The following is a 14282-nucleotide window of genomic DNA, read 5'->3' on the forward strand; positions in this document are numbered from 1 at the left end:
ACCTCCTAACTTACAAGTAAACTTCGATTGGTAACTATCAAACAATGTTTGGTATCGGCCTATTACAATATGAATAAGCATTAATTTAATTACGGTAAACGAATTGCCGAGGCACAACCTTGGTTCTATAAGCGGTAATGTATTTAAAGTCCTCAGATAGGGTGGTAACCTGGTCTGAAGACTTCCTCCTCCTTTTTCCGGGCTTGAGACCGGCAACAGAGTCATTGAGCTACTCAATCCAACAACCTTGCAGGCGGAGTTAAAAGCTCAACAAAAGAAAGAAACAGGCAGAATTGCCTATAGAAAAAGATAAAAGAAGAAGAAGAATTGTCGAAGTGAAAACATCCTGCTATTCTAAAAATTTGTAATTAACAAAAAGGTAGAAGCGGTTTATTTATTTATTACGTTTTACATATTTACTGTTCTCAACTCCTTTTATTAAAAAAATTATAAAATATTATGTTTATTTTTTCTCTGTAGCTATTGGTTTTGAGAAAAAAAATTAAAAATAAAAAATATTTTCAAATAAAACAAGGACAACAAGTTTTAATTTTATATCATAAAACTTCATCTTGAAAAAAGTTTTGATATGAAATAAAGTAAGAGTTGCTAATTTCGCCCCAATACGTAACAGAAATATTGAAAAAATACCCGTGGTTTGTCCTTTGAGAGTTCACGAAAACTAGAAAATTTCAAATTTCCAGCATTACTTGAATTTCAGAAAAAAAAAATAATTTAATTAACTCAATTTTAGTCATCACGTTTTAAGGGTGATATCTCGAAAAGTGGTAGGTTGTTGTGGAAAAGACTCTTAATTTCGAATTCCTTCTGAATTATGTCGCATGAATTTAGAAACATCCTGTAATAGAAAATGAGTTAAGTAGGTAGTGAAAGAAAATTGCACTTTGGATGTTTATACGAGGATATATTGAAAAATTCTTAGCCTACTATAGAACCAAACAAAATTTCAATGTCAAAACCTGCAACGTCTCTAGACCTTTCAAAAAAAATATTTCTTCTTGCTCTACAAACCAGACCTCCACAGTTTTTACTACATCCTCGTTGGAAGAAAATTTATAAACTTTTTTTCAGTTGAGGAAAGAGATTATAGTCAGGTGAAGCCAAATCTGGTGAAAAAGGAGGGTGTTCTAGTAATTCAAACCCTAAATCACGAATTTTTTGCATTGCAACATGCGATTTGTTTGCAGGGGCGTTGTCCTGTAAAAACAAAACACCTTTGGCTAGCTTTCCGCGTCTTTTCTCTTCAATTTTTCCCGTAGAGTGGTCAGTAATGTCGAATAGTAATCTCCAGTTATTGTTCTACCTTTATCCAAAAAAGCAATCATGATTATACTCCATGGCAATCCCAAAAAACTGAAGCAAGAACTTTTCCAGCAGATTTTTGGACTTTTTCCATTGATTATTGCTTTGTTTCTGTATCATAGAAATGTACCCAAATCTCATCAGTAGTAACAATTCGGCTTAAGAAGTCTACATCGTTTCACAATTTCGGTGGACATATTTTTTTAATTTATTGCGTAACTCTGGTCTACTTTTTTGACATCAAACTTCACACTGACACTTCTAATAAGTTATTGTTCGTTGCTATGGTAACGCAATATTTTGTTTATGCATGAAACTGGTCTAGGCTAACTAGATATCATGATATCAATACATCCTCGTATAATAGCAATGAGGCAAGTAAGTAACTGAATCAAGATAAATCATGCAGTTGGTTTTGGTCTTGTTCAAAATGGTGGCACGCATTGAAGTTATCTCATAGAAACAGCGTGAATGAAAGGTTCCTATCTCTAAAATTTGGCAACCAAGACAAAACGCATAGAAACCACAGATTTTAGGGACCATTTTAGTATTCAGTGTTACAATTTTTGAGTTAACTCTTTTAACACAATTATCTTTAAATTTTTATCAACAGCAATTTCACAGAATTCTTCAAGAGCTTTGTTTCGTACTGTGTAAGTGGCGAAAAATTTTTTCACATGATGGATTCCACGTCTAATTATAGTCAATCAAATCAGGGATGCACTGCGTTGTTAATGATATGTGCAGAGCACCTCATACCAACTATATTTGGGTTTAGATTTTCTTTCAGATTGCAGAAACCATTGTTGGCTCCATATTTTCCAAACTTTTAAATCCGGTAGTACCAATCGGATGCTTCTCGTATACTCTCTAAACTAGGACAAATCCGGGGAAACCCGGACGAATGGCAACCCACAATTTTAAGTGTTTCGTTTTGTTAATGTATAATTTAAATATTTCGGCAGTTTTATAAATACAGCATATTTGGTGGGTCGATCCAAACTTTTGATTGAATAAATGATAAAAGACATGATTTAAATTTATTTTGGTTTGCGAGGTGCAACTATAAAATAACGAGTCTGGTAATATAAAACATTTTTTTTATATTATCTATATTAAAAAACATTTTTTTTATATCATCTATATTTATTCATTATCACCTCCAATATATACCCCTCCTCTTTCTCCACATCGCTCCCTGCGAATGTTCCATTAAAACAGTGCAGGAAATCTTTTTCTGTCAGCTCCTTCAGGACACGCGCGGCTTTTTCTTTCACAGCTTCAACAGACTCTAATCTTGGTTCTCTTAATGTAGATTTGATTCTTCACACGTTACCCTTTTTAATAAGTTTGAGATACAAATATTTTTGCGAGCTTCTTGTTGTTCAAATTTGACGATTTTAGGTGCCAGTTCCGTCACAGACTTTTCGCTTGTTGAACATTATATGTAAAATTTACTGCATTTTGTGTCAATTTTTATAGATTCAGCAATCGCTAACATTTAGCCAACTACCAGAACAAGATTACTGACTTTTTCGGTATTTTCATCCTTTTTGACGTGGGCGACCTGAGCGTAATCATGTTCTCGGCCATATAGAAAACGCGTAAACTTCTCAAAAAGATTTTTATGTCGTTCATTTTCATGCCAAAAGAAAAAAAGCGCTTACGCAAACAGGCCATACTGATCGGGGTGACCGGAGGGTGACCGGGACAAAAGTAGCATGCAAGAATAATAATTAATGTAATAAGTTTACAGGGACTTATAACAAACTTTCTATTATTATTTTGGTTGTTTTAAGGTTTAATATTAAAAATTGATTCCGTTTATTAAAAATTTAAGGATAATTTAATTTATACAAAAATGGATAGTGCAATTCTACAAGACTCAGCACGCATTTCATTATTCTCTTGTAGATTATCTGAAGTACCCCTTCATTTCTTCAAAATTCAAAATCCTGTTAGCAATCATTTTTTGATATTCCATCCCCAAATTTTAATAATAATAATCAAAACAAGTATTTAGACCTTCATACTCCTTACAGAAAAGTATTGGAAACCACCAAATTAAGCCACTTTGTCAAAATGTGACATTTTCATCTGTAACATATTTTTTTCATTCCACTGCAAATGATTTCTAGTGGATTCGGTTTGGGATGGTAAGGAGGCAGATGTATAGTGGATGTTTTGGTTTTTTATTTTTAATTATTGCACTTACAAAAATCATACTAGCTGAACTAACTAAATTTTTCTACATTTCAATTTTTTCCTTATGTAAGTAACACGATGTTCGACAGTAGGCAGTTCAATTAGAACCTCTCTTTAAGGCGAACGGTTTCCTTGACATATACAATGATCTAAAAATCTACATATCTTCTAAACCATAAATTTTATCGAGTTAAACAAATAGTATTTTTTGGTTAAAAATTCGAATGAAAAATTCATTTTTGCTATCTTTAGATTGTAAAGGTTGTCCCTGTAAAAGCTACGTATTGTTAAGCATTGGGTATAAGCCGCCCCTGGCCTTCAGATAGTAGTGTAGAATTATTTTTTCCATCCAAAACAGTACATGAACGTATGTAATCATCCATTAAAAATTCATAATGTTTGAACGTATAATTTAGGAAATATACTTAAATATAGCTTCTAATTTTGCAACATTAATGGCAGACTCGACAATCCGAACTAATAAAAACCAAGGCGATTCGGATTACTAAAGCAGTTGTTTTTTTATCAAAATCTAAGATTATGGTATGTATTAATTTCTAAAGTATTTTGTAATTTTCGCTTGCTTTACATATCTTTGATTATTCATAAAGTCCATTTATTTTAATCTTTGAAGTACAAGTATATCATTTAATGGAATATCATTTTCTTCGGCCCATTTTAACACAGGTTAAAACTTTAAGCTACTTCAGCGTTCTTAACAGTTTTGATTTTATTATCCAATTCCGGACTTTCATACTCGCTAACTTCAGCTTCATCTCTATCTTGTGTTACCGCTTCTTCCAGCAATAACAGATCTTCATCATTTTCAACCCAATTACGTACTTCCACGTTTGTTGGATTTGGTTCTGCTAAAAAATTAAGCATTCCAGCAACATCGAAAAAATATAGTTAGTTAAAAAAATTACAAACCTTTTTATTTACCTTCCATATCTCCATCCAAAAAAGCAGATTGAGGCGTAATTCCTATAGGAATGAGATCTTCAGCATCATATTCAATGTCTTCATCGTTATAGGACATAATTTTGTCCCAAACTTGAGAAGAGACTTTTCTCCAAGCATTGCATAGCAGACATACTGCATATTTTAGGTTAAGAGTATTTAACAACGTAACAACGCTGTGTTCGTTACTTTATAAAATGTGGGCTAAAAGGCTTTTTCGGTAAAATAATTTTATTGGTCTGATAGCATTTTGATCCATAGGCTGCACGAGTGCTGTACAATTTGGTGGGAGGAATAATTTTGTAAATCTTCCATCTTCACTAGTTAGCTCTTCTATAATTCCATGACTTGAGGCATTATCTATGATTAACAGCGCTTTTTCAGGCAAATTATGACTTCTCAAATGCCTCCTAACCTGAGGTATAAATGATTGACGAAACCAAACTATAAAAATCTTTGTCTGCGTTTTTAAATGCTCATGGATTTTTTGCCTTTCTTATCACTAGCATCTTTAGTTTATGTGACCCATCTGCATTGCAATAAGCTAAAAATGTTACCCGTTCTTTGCTTATTTTTCGACCTGGTGCGGTCTTCTCTTGAGGACGAATGAATGTAGCCAAGAAAGAATTGACGATACTTTAGTCATTGGATAGTTTTTCACCGCACACTTTTAAAGCACACAGACTATGCCTTTTTCAAAAGTTACAAATCTAGCCCCAGCTAGCTCTAAAATTATCATTTCCATATGTTTCGGTATAAAACTGCTTTGCTTTAGCAGATAAAATTTCATAGGAAATTGGGACATGCCTCGATCTTTGTCTACAAAACCACGCAATCAAACGAGTTTCCATTAGGGCCACTAATTATATTTTATAATAAAATATTGGTCATATGTTTTATGTCACATATTTTAGATCTTCCAACACTTTTCCACAAGTCTTTCAATAATTTCACTTTTTTGTTTTATGGACAATGTCTTGTGTTTTCTTTTAGGGGGCATTTTTAATTAAGCAAATATTAAAATAAAAACCCACTTATATCACCTAAAATAGCATTGCAAACATACAGCAAAGTATGTAAATATCACTGCTCAAAAGCTTAAAAAAGCAGTGAAAATACTGCACACTTGTTTAATGTAAGTTCCAGATATAAACAAAAGGGTAATTGGGGGAATCCCTGAACATCTAATCATAATTTCTATAGGAAATAGACCTAAAGTACTGGTTCGGATTATCGAGTTCTATGAAATTCGGATTAGAGAGTATCCAATCTACTGAAAATGCTTGTTCGGACTACTGAAGAATTCGGATTACCGAATGTTTGAATTATCGAGACTTCACTGTAACTTAGAAATGAGAGGTCGTTTGAGAATTTTTTTACATGTGACAACATTATTTTCACGTTATATATTCACTCTCGAATTTTTTGCATCATGTCCTGAAACACTTTGTTTAAAACTACGTAAGATGAAGATTTATCGTGCCATGTTATACATTTGATATCAATAAACAGGACAACTATCGGTATGAAAAATAATATGGCTGTTACGGTACAGCTTTTAAACGTGTAGGGTGATTCTCATCATTTTGCAAATATTTATAATATAATAAGGTAGTTTTGAGAAAAATTGAATAATCAATATCAGAATGCAGTAATAATAAGCACAATTCCATTCTCCTATGTGGATCATCACAGACCAAAATGTCCACTTTGATAAATGAAGATCTCCTACTATTCGTTTTATGATGAGTGTAGGATTGTCTCAAATAATGATATAATTTTTTTGAAATCATGTGACAAATTAGAGATTTAAGGTGGTTTACCATTTCTGTTTCAGAGAACGTTCATGTATTCGTTTCTTAATATAGTTGTCGGATTTCAGCTGCTGTTAATTAAAGAAAAAAAACTAGTATTTTAACAACTTAACAGTACTTAATATGATTAATTTGCTGGCTATTTTCCATCATAATAATTAAATCTGCTTTATTGCACTGTACTTTCGAGAGCAATTTACCTACTGTACAAAAGTTGTTTCAAGTATCATAATTATCATCAGTGCTTAAAATGTAATTTCGAGATTTCATAATCTCTTATTTGTCGTATCAACAATTTACTAGTAATTGCCAAACAATTACAAAATATTAAAAAGTTCGCAATCTATAACACGTCTAAATAAATGTCTTGTCGGCTATTGAACGGATTCATCTACACACCAAACACCCCGTATGTACAGTAACCGATATAATTATTTTATTTCATTAAGCTTTTCTACACTGTAAATAATCTATTATCAATTTGTTTTTCCTTGCATAATTATCTGAAGTTTTACACAGTTGGAACAACTGGATTTTGTCACACCAATGTTACTGGAAAAATTTCAAAAGTAATTTGATATGTTCAACCTAGTTTGATACCTTAAGATGTGTAGTTTAATTTGTATTTATTTGGGCGACCATGAGTTTTCAATGTATGATAAACCAAAATTAAACATAGCATCATTATTTTTAGATTTGCCATAACTAACAATGCTTACACATCACTTAAAGAAGAAAACAGAGACCAATGTGTACTAATTTCGGGTAAGTTCAATAAAAATCTAAGAATATCATAGCGGAAATACCTCCCTATCTGCTCGATTTAAATACATAATAAAAACACGTTTGTCGTTTTCGAGGATGCAGAATCCATTTATCGAGGTCCTTGATGTCAGAAATTAATACTTCCGGTTTTACGAATAATTTAATCGCTTGACTTCTAGTTCAGTTTTTTTAACTGGATTTATCGGTAAATTAAGCAAACTTAACCGCCTCCTGCTTAGTCAAGTGAAGGCAAGGATGATCAAAAGTCAATGCACTTGTATAAGTTCCTAGGTAGGAAGGAGATGGTGTACTATAATCTGGCCGGTCGGTAGTGAGAGCGATAAAAACGCGTGATCGGCTCATGGGATGCTAGTGGTACCTTTTATAACGATTCTTATTGGCTGAAGCAATATCTGATAAAAATTAAACTACATATCTAACATGCGCTTTTACAGTAAGAATTATGTGACTGTATAATAGCGCATATTAAACATGTACTTTAATTTTTATTATTCTTTAATATGTAGTATTATAGTTATGTTATACATTGACTATCCTCTATTTTAAAATAAATTTTATTGTTAAAAGTGGCTGTGATATTCATGGAACTAAATTTAAACTGTCTATTTACGTTATTCAATCTAAAGAACATTAATTTCTAAACGCGTCATTGCTTTAATACTTTTAGAATTTTGACAAAATGCATCTGAGGATACAAAGCATAATAAATATTATTTATAAAAACTGGAGCGATTTTCCTCATTGCAACCAAGTTATTGTTTTTATTGTAGTTGCAAAACAAGTGGAACCTCTAATAATAAATTTAAGAGCTGATTCGTCCTCGTCGGAATCAGATTCCGATTTAGATTAAAATAAAAATTTATTCAGGAAAGGACCTTGTGTTGTTTATAAAGATTATTATTATTATTTATATCGTTTTGTATGAATTTACCTTATAACCTTTGATACGTATTTGAATAAAACATATAGCACGACATTTCTTTCTTAGATATTACTTTACAGTATTAGGTACCCTTACATTTTTATTTAATATACCATAAATTTGAAAAACCGTCTAGCTATTTAAGGTTAGGGAAAACAAAATTACGATTAAAATAATAATTATATATATTTATAGATACTTTTAAAAAAATCAAGGCAACATGTGAAATATGTAGATATAACATTTAGTAGTTAACTAAGTGAACGAAGATTTTAATGTATGAATGCTATGCAATTGATAAATAAAAGTATTATTTATATGATATGATATTAAAATAATGTATTTAAAATTCAAATAAAAATGTTAGTTTGAAAAAAGCATTTAATATTCGATTCAAATTTGCCACTAAATACCTTTTAGTGTTGTGTATGGTGTGATTCAGGCTTACAATTTCTCTCTCACGCACTATGCACGTGATTACTCTCTGTAATGAGCGGCCAGATTATAGAAAATGTATTCATTCTTCAGCTTAAGGGAAAGATCCCTATTCTGATATAAATAAAAGCTGGCCGAATAAAAATATGAACGACAATTATTTTTGACTTCATTTAATTCAATAATCCGAAACCTGAGGTACTATTTTCTGATATCTATGAGCTCGATAAATGGATTCTACGGCCCTGAAAACGCTAAACTAACTTGTTTTTATTAAGATTCTATACAGGGTAGATGCGGAAGGAAACTTATTGAATATTACAACATGTTTTTATTATTTAATTTATTTCTTCATCTTGTTTCATCCCATGCATAAAAGATCAAGGAATCTAACCTTCTAAACTGGAAAAGTAATTGAAAAGTATTCGTTTATTACTTGACACCATTCTTATTATCTGATTTCTGCATTTATAATTCTTTATATTATTCTAATTTTATATGTCAAAAGTAAACAAAAATTATTTGAATTATTGATGTCTGCCTTTTATTATTATCATGTTTATATGTTATTTAGGTTACATTAATATATCAGTATCATAATTCCTATTTTGTTTTTATGTTTTATTCGTGTTTCGTATAGCTGGCAATATTTGTATTTCCTCCAGTATTATCCACATTTCTCTCCTATCGTCTCAAGGGTTCTACTATTCTATAATAAATGTCTTATCGTTGGTTCATATGTTCTGTCTAATACTGCCTATTATTCTTCTAGTTTCTGTTCACCAATTCCTCAATTATTTTCCAAAATTCCTGTATAAAGGTTTTAACTTGCTTGTGGTAAACAGATTACCATGTCATTTTTGTATAGTTCTTTACTTTGTTTATGAATATGAAAATATGAACTATCATTCTCAAATTCGTTCGTTATCTTCTGTTCTTCCCATAATTCTTTGGCAATTTTCCATATTTATTCTATACCTGCACTTCCACACTTTTTTCTCGTAACTTATTGTTACTCTTTCTCCCCTACTTGTAAATTTGTATCTTTCTTAATAGGACTTGTGTGCAATTTTTTTAGTGTTTTCATATGTATTTGTTCTATATGTGTTTATAATTGTTTATTTTTATCTTAATTTGCTTTCATTTTCTAGTTCTAATTTTTATCTGTGTCCAAAATTGTTTGTCATTATTTATATGTTTCTTTCTATATCTTCTTTGTATTAAAACTATTTATTATTTTTATTATTTCCATTGTGAGTACAGCTCTTAAGTAGACCTGATTCAGAATTCAGTTATTTTTTATTTACCGCTTTAGATTTAATAAATTCATTTTTCCATATATTCAAAAAGCCTTAAAAGGAGTATGTGAAGTAAATGTCTTTTCTATAACTCTCTATAGATGTAATTTTATAATAGAGGACCTTCAGCGAGCTTTACGTCAAAGATGACACAAATTCTCTTAACATTTCGTTTCGTTTAAATTTTCAATTATGTATTGCCCTTGTATATGGTTTTCTAACTTTTGTTTAATTATGAAAATCAAACAAATTATATCTAGTTGTTTGGTTTCTTCAATTTGACGTTCCCCATTAATAATTTAGACGTGTCAATGTGCTCTGAAAGCATTATGATTATAATATATATTTGAACTTCACCAACTACGGCTTGTAAAACTATTTTCTCGCTACAAAAAAAATTACCTTCGTCATATGCAAATCAATACACTGTATGTCATATTTCTTATTCTATCACAAGAAATCATCTATTGCTTTGTTATTAGCATGAAATTCGTGAATAATATAATTTTATTTTCAACAATACATTGATTTTATTTAGGTGAGTCGGGATCTGGCAAAACCGAAGCTTCTAAAAAAGTTCTTCATTACTTAGCAGAAGTCACCGATCACCGAGGGGATGTTGAAAAAGTAAAGGATAAACTCCTTTTTTCAAATCCTATTTTAGAAGCGTTTGGTAATGCGAAAACAAATAGGAATGATAATTCTAGTCGTTTTGGTAAATACATGGATGTCCAATTCAATTTTGAAGGAAACCCAGTTGGAGGGAATATTCTGAATTATCTTTTGGAAAAATCAAGAGTTATAAGCCAAGTACCCGGAGAACGAAACTTTCACATATTTTATCAATTGTTAGCTGGATCGAGTGAAGAAGAACGGGAAAAGTTACATCTGAAAAGAAATATATCGTCTTACTATTATTTATCCAATGAGGTCAGTAACTCAATATTAAGCAACTGTTCATCTAGATTTAAAACGAAATGAAATCGAGTTGTTCTTCCCTTCCACTATCAGAGTTCTAATTTGATGGCTTGGAGGAGGTTACATCCTCTCTTCTAAAGTTTTTAGGCTACAGCATTTTTGTTTTGACTCGTAATTACATTTTAAAACTAGATGAGCTGAAGAATCTGCATCCAACAGTTGATGAATTTGAACAAACTTTTTAATGCTTGTACAAAAACATTCTGACGTGCTTTTTTATAATTAAATTTGAGATCTAGTGGCTAGTTCCTTGTAAATTCTTTGTTAACAATAAGTGGTAGCAGTATGTGTAACAATAGGTTAGAATTATATTTTTGTCTTTTGTATTACTTCTCTTACATAACATACTGGCATGTATTTGCCATGATTCAGTTTATTATTAAGTAAGCTCCTTAGATGATTGAGATATTCAAATTATTCCTGTATCAGCAAATCTTTTTACCAGATTAGCATTTTACAGACTTATAGATATAGGCTAGGGGTTACATTGCATTGCAGGGTATAGCTCTGCTTCTAGCTCCAGAGTTCTAATGAACTTCATTATCGCCTATTTAAGAACTTGTATCTTCGCTGTTACAAGTTTCTCGTCTGAAGCATCTTTTGTATATGTTTTCAATGCCGAAGAGTAGAACTATGTGAAGTTTAGTTTCTTCTCAGACATAATATACATTCGTTGGTTTTTGCTAGATTTAATCTCATCAAATGCTTCCTAAGGCGGCAAAGGAAACTAACAAAGAGATGTAGCTTGGTTATTCTCAGATCCAAAGATTTTTCTATCTAGTAGCTTTGTAAATCCGATGGAATTTTTCGATGGGATTACGTTTAGAATATGCTTCTCTTCTAATTTCATCCTTTATCTGAAACACTTTCGTTTAGGAACTTTTTCCTAAATCGCAGAAAGGCTCCAGGTCAATAAAAGTTGTTAGTGCCCTTTTCATTTTCTTTGATTCTTGTAGGACTGAAAATACAGAATAAAGAGACTTTTATTTTTACTTTTTCCCGTTTTCTTCGTAGTTACTGATCTAATCTAGCACAATGTAATATAGTTTTGTGAAATATTTGCCCTTTGGAACTAATCATTTGGTAGGTCAGAGAATCTTAAAGATTGACATTAGCAAGTGAGATTTTATAGAAGACAGTTAAGGTAGACATAGCAATTGGCTTTTATTCTAATAACTTTTTACAGAATGTTTCAAGCTAGAGCGCTTTCCATTGAATAAATTTATATATACGTTTAAAATAAATGTACATTTGTTAATACTTTTTTCGCAGTCGTTCTATCTCTTCCTCTTCATAACTCTTATTTATTATCGTAACGTCATTATTCATTAAATCTATATTGTAGTATTGTTTTATAACTGACTGAGAATGATATATATTTTCGTCAAACGTCACATACTTAATTATGTTATCCTCTTTCATATTTTGCTGTTTGCTACTAATAATTTCAAGACATTCAACAAGTTTTTTAACATCACCATTAATCCTACGTCCTCAAGATAATTTAAGCATACGAACTTCATATAACATCCCTATTTTATGTTTTAAAATAATTTCTTCTACAAAGTTAAATTTTAAACTGAAACATTTTTTCATTCGAATTTGTCTGAAATTTTGTATTTCATGGCTTTTTTGTCACAAATTTATGAATTGACTCAATTGAATTCTTTAGTTTTGTTGCATTTCTCAATTTATCATCTCATGTAAATTTTGTTTCAACGTTTTCATATGACAGCTTGAAAGACTCCCTTTTTTCTATTTATATTACATATACATGGTTATATTGTATTACTATTAGCAAGAAGCTTTTCAATTATTGTCTATATTTTATATTTCACATTCAACAGTAGTAATTCTCTATAGTAGTTGTGTGCAATTCATTTATGTGTATTAGAAGTACTTTATTTCGGTTCTTCTCTTTTTTTTCTATATATACACGTACAAAAAAAGCAATTGGGAAAATTTATTTTAAATATGCATAGTGAATAATTTCATCATTCATCATTCATCATTCCACCACGCATCCCTTGTCTGCAAATACCATCAAACTAAGACACAAGAGTGAAGTGAAGTTCTTAAAATTTAGCATTACTCAAATTCAAGATATTTAACATCAAATCTATCTTGGGATTACAATTTAAAGTATAATGGCACCAAAAGTTTTCCTAAAGGAAATATTTTCTAATTTTATAAGTTACAGTTACTTTTAATTTCCAGCAAAATGGAAGAGGTGTTATTAATGATCAAAAAGACTTTAGAGAAATAAAAAAGGCTTTCACTACGTTGGAATTTTCAGAAACAGAACAACAAGATTTATTTTCAATTATATCGGCTATATTACATCTAGGAAATGTTGGATTTTCTGAAGAAGATGGAGTTTCAGTCATTCTGAAACCTGATGAAGTTGACATCATTAGCAAGGTTAATCAACACAATTAATATTTTAAACGCAGTAACATTTTACTACGACAAAATAAATTTTTAGTTTTTAGTTATATGTAGTACTAATTAGTATTATATCATTTCAACAATAAAAATTATATCATAAATTATCCTTAATTTATAATGATTCATTATGATTGCTTATCTGCTCCTTTATACTCTTTTAGATGTTACATAAATATTCTAGCACTCTTGTAACTCTTGTGATGATTATGCATTGAAACAACTCCCTGCAAACAATAATTTCAACATAACATTTTAGGATGCAAATCAGTAAATTTAACTATTTTCTTTGTGCCCAACAATCCTACATTGTTATGCATTAGCTTTGACCAAATTAATATAAAGTACTTTATACATAAATAGTTATAAATTATATATATAGTTATAAATAGTTTTCTTACAATCAGTTCAAAAGTCTTTAATTCCCCAATTTACTTTCCAGCTTTTGAAATGTGATAAAGAAAAGCTGGAATTGTCATTAAAACAACGAACAATCGAAGCTATTTTAGATGTCGTTACCAGCCCTTTGAATAGAGAATTGTCTGTGTATGCCAGAGATGCTCTTGCTAAAGCGATATATGATAGGGTATTCACATGGCTGGTTAGCAAAATCAATAAATCATTACAACCCCCTAGGACTATGAGGAATGTTGTGATGGGTATATTGGACATTTATGGATTTGAAATATTTGAAAGAAACAGGTGAGATACAACAATAATGAATTTCTCTTATTCAGTTATTGGATAAGTTCTCTGGTCCCATCCATTTCTTCTACTTTCGTTTGCTTTTTACTATCTGCTTTAGTTACTCTTACTACTTAGTCTTGAGTTTTTTTATTTGCTCTATGTATTCATTTCTTGTTCTTCCCCTTTGTTTTTAAATAGTATTCTTTTCTCTATTCTTTCAACTGTTTCATTCCCGACAGTTTTCTCATCACTCTTTTTTTTTGACTGGATATGTTGTTATTGTTATCGATTTATTCATTATCCTTATTTATATTGTTTGATTTACTGCATATATTTTTTTATTTATTTATTTGTCCTATTAGGTATTTCAGCATCTCTTTTTTCACCCTTTTTCAGTAAAGTTTCAAGATAGTCGATATGATTTTCATT

General features: G+C 30.6%; 1 protein-coding gene across 4 annotated transcripts in view; it reads left to right on the forward strand.

The window, feature by feature from the left end:
• Positions 1-14282, forward strand: part of LOC130442067 (unconventional myosin IC) — a 69891-nt gene that overhangs the window by 37895 nt on the left and 17714 nt on the right. For all 4 annotated transcript variants that reach the window (XM_056776047.1, XM_056776048.1, XM_056776049.1 and 1 more), the window contains exons 4-7: positions 6997-7067; positions 10282-10673; positions 12939-13142; positions 13609-13868. In XM_056776047.1, the coding sequence (XP_056632025.1) occupies positions 6997-7067; positions 10282-10673; positions 12939-13142; positions 13609-13868 (927 nt within the window). The remainder of the gene's footprint in view (positions 1-6996; positions 7068-10281; positions 10674-12938; positions 13143-13608; positions 13869-14282) is intronic.

The sequence above is a fragment of the Diorhabda sublineata genome, chromosome 3, assembly GCF_026230105.1.
Source record: "Diorhabda sublineata isolate icDioSubl1.1 chromosome 3, icDioSubl1.1, whole genome shotgun sequence".
Classification (NCBI taxonomy): domain Eukaryota; kingdom Metazoa; phylum Arthropoda; class Insecta; order Coleoptera; family Chrysomelidae; genus Diorhabda; species Diorhabda sublineata.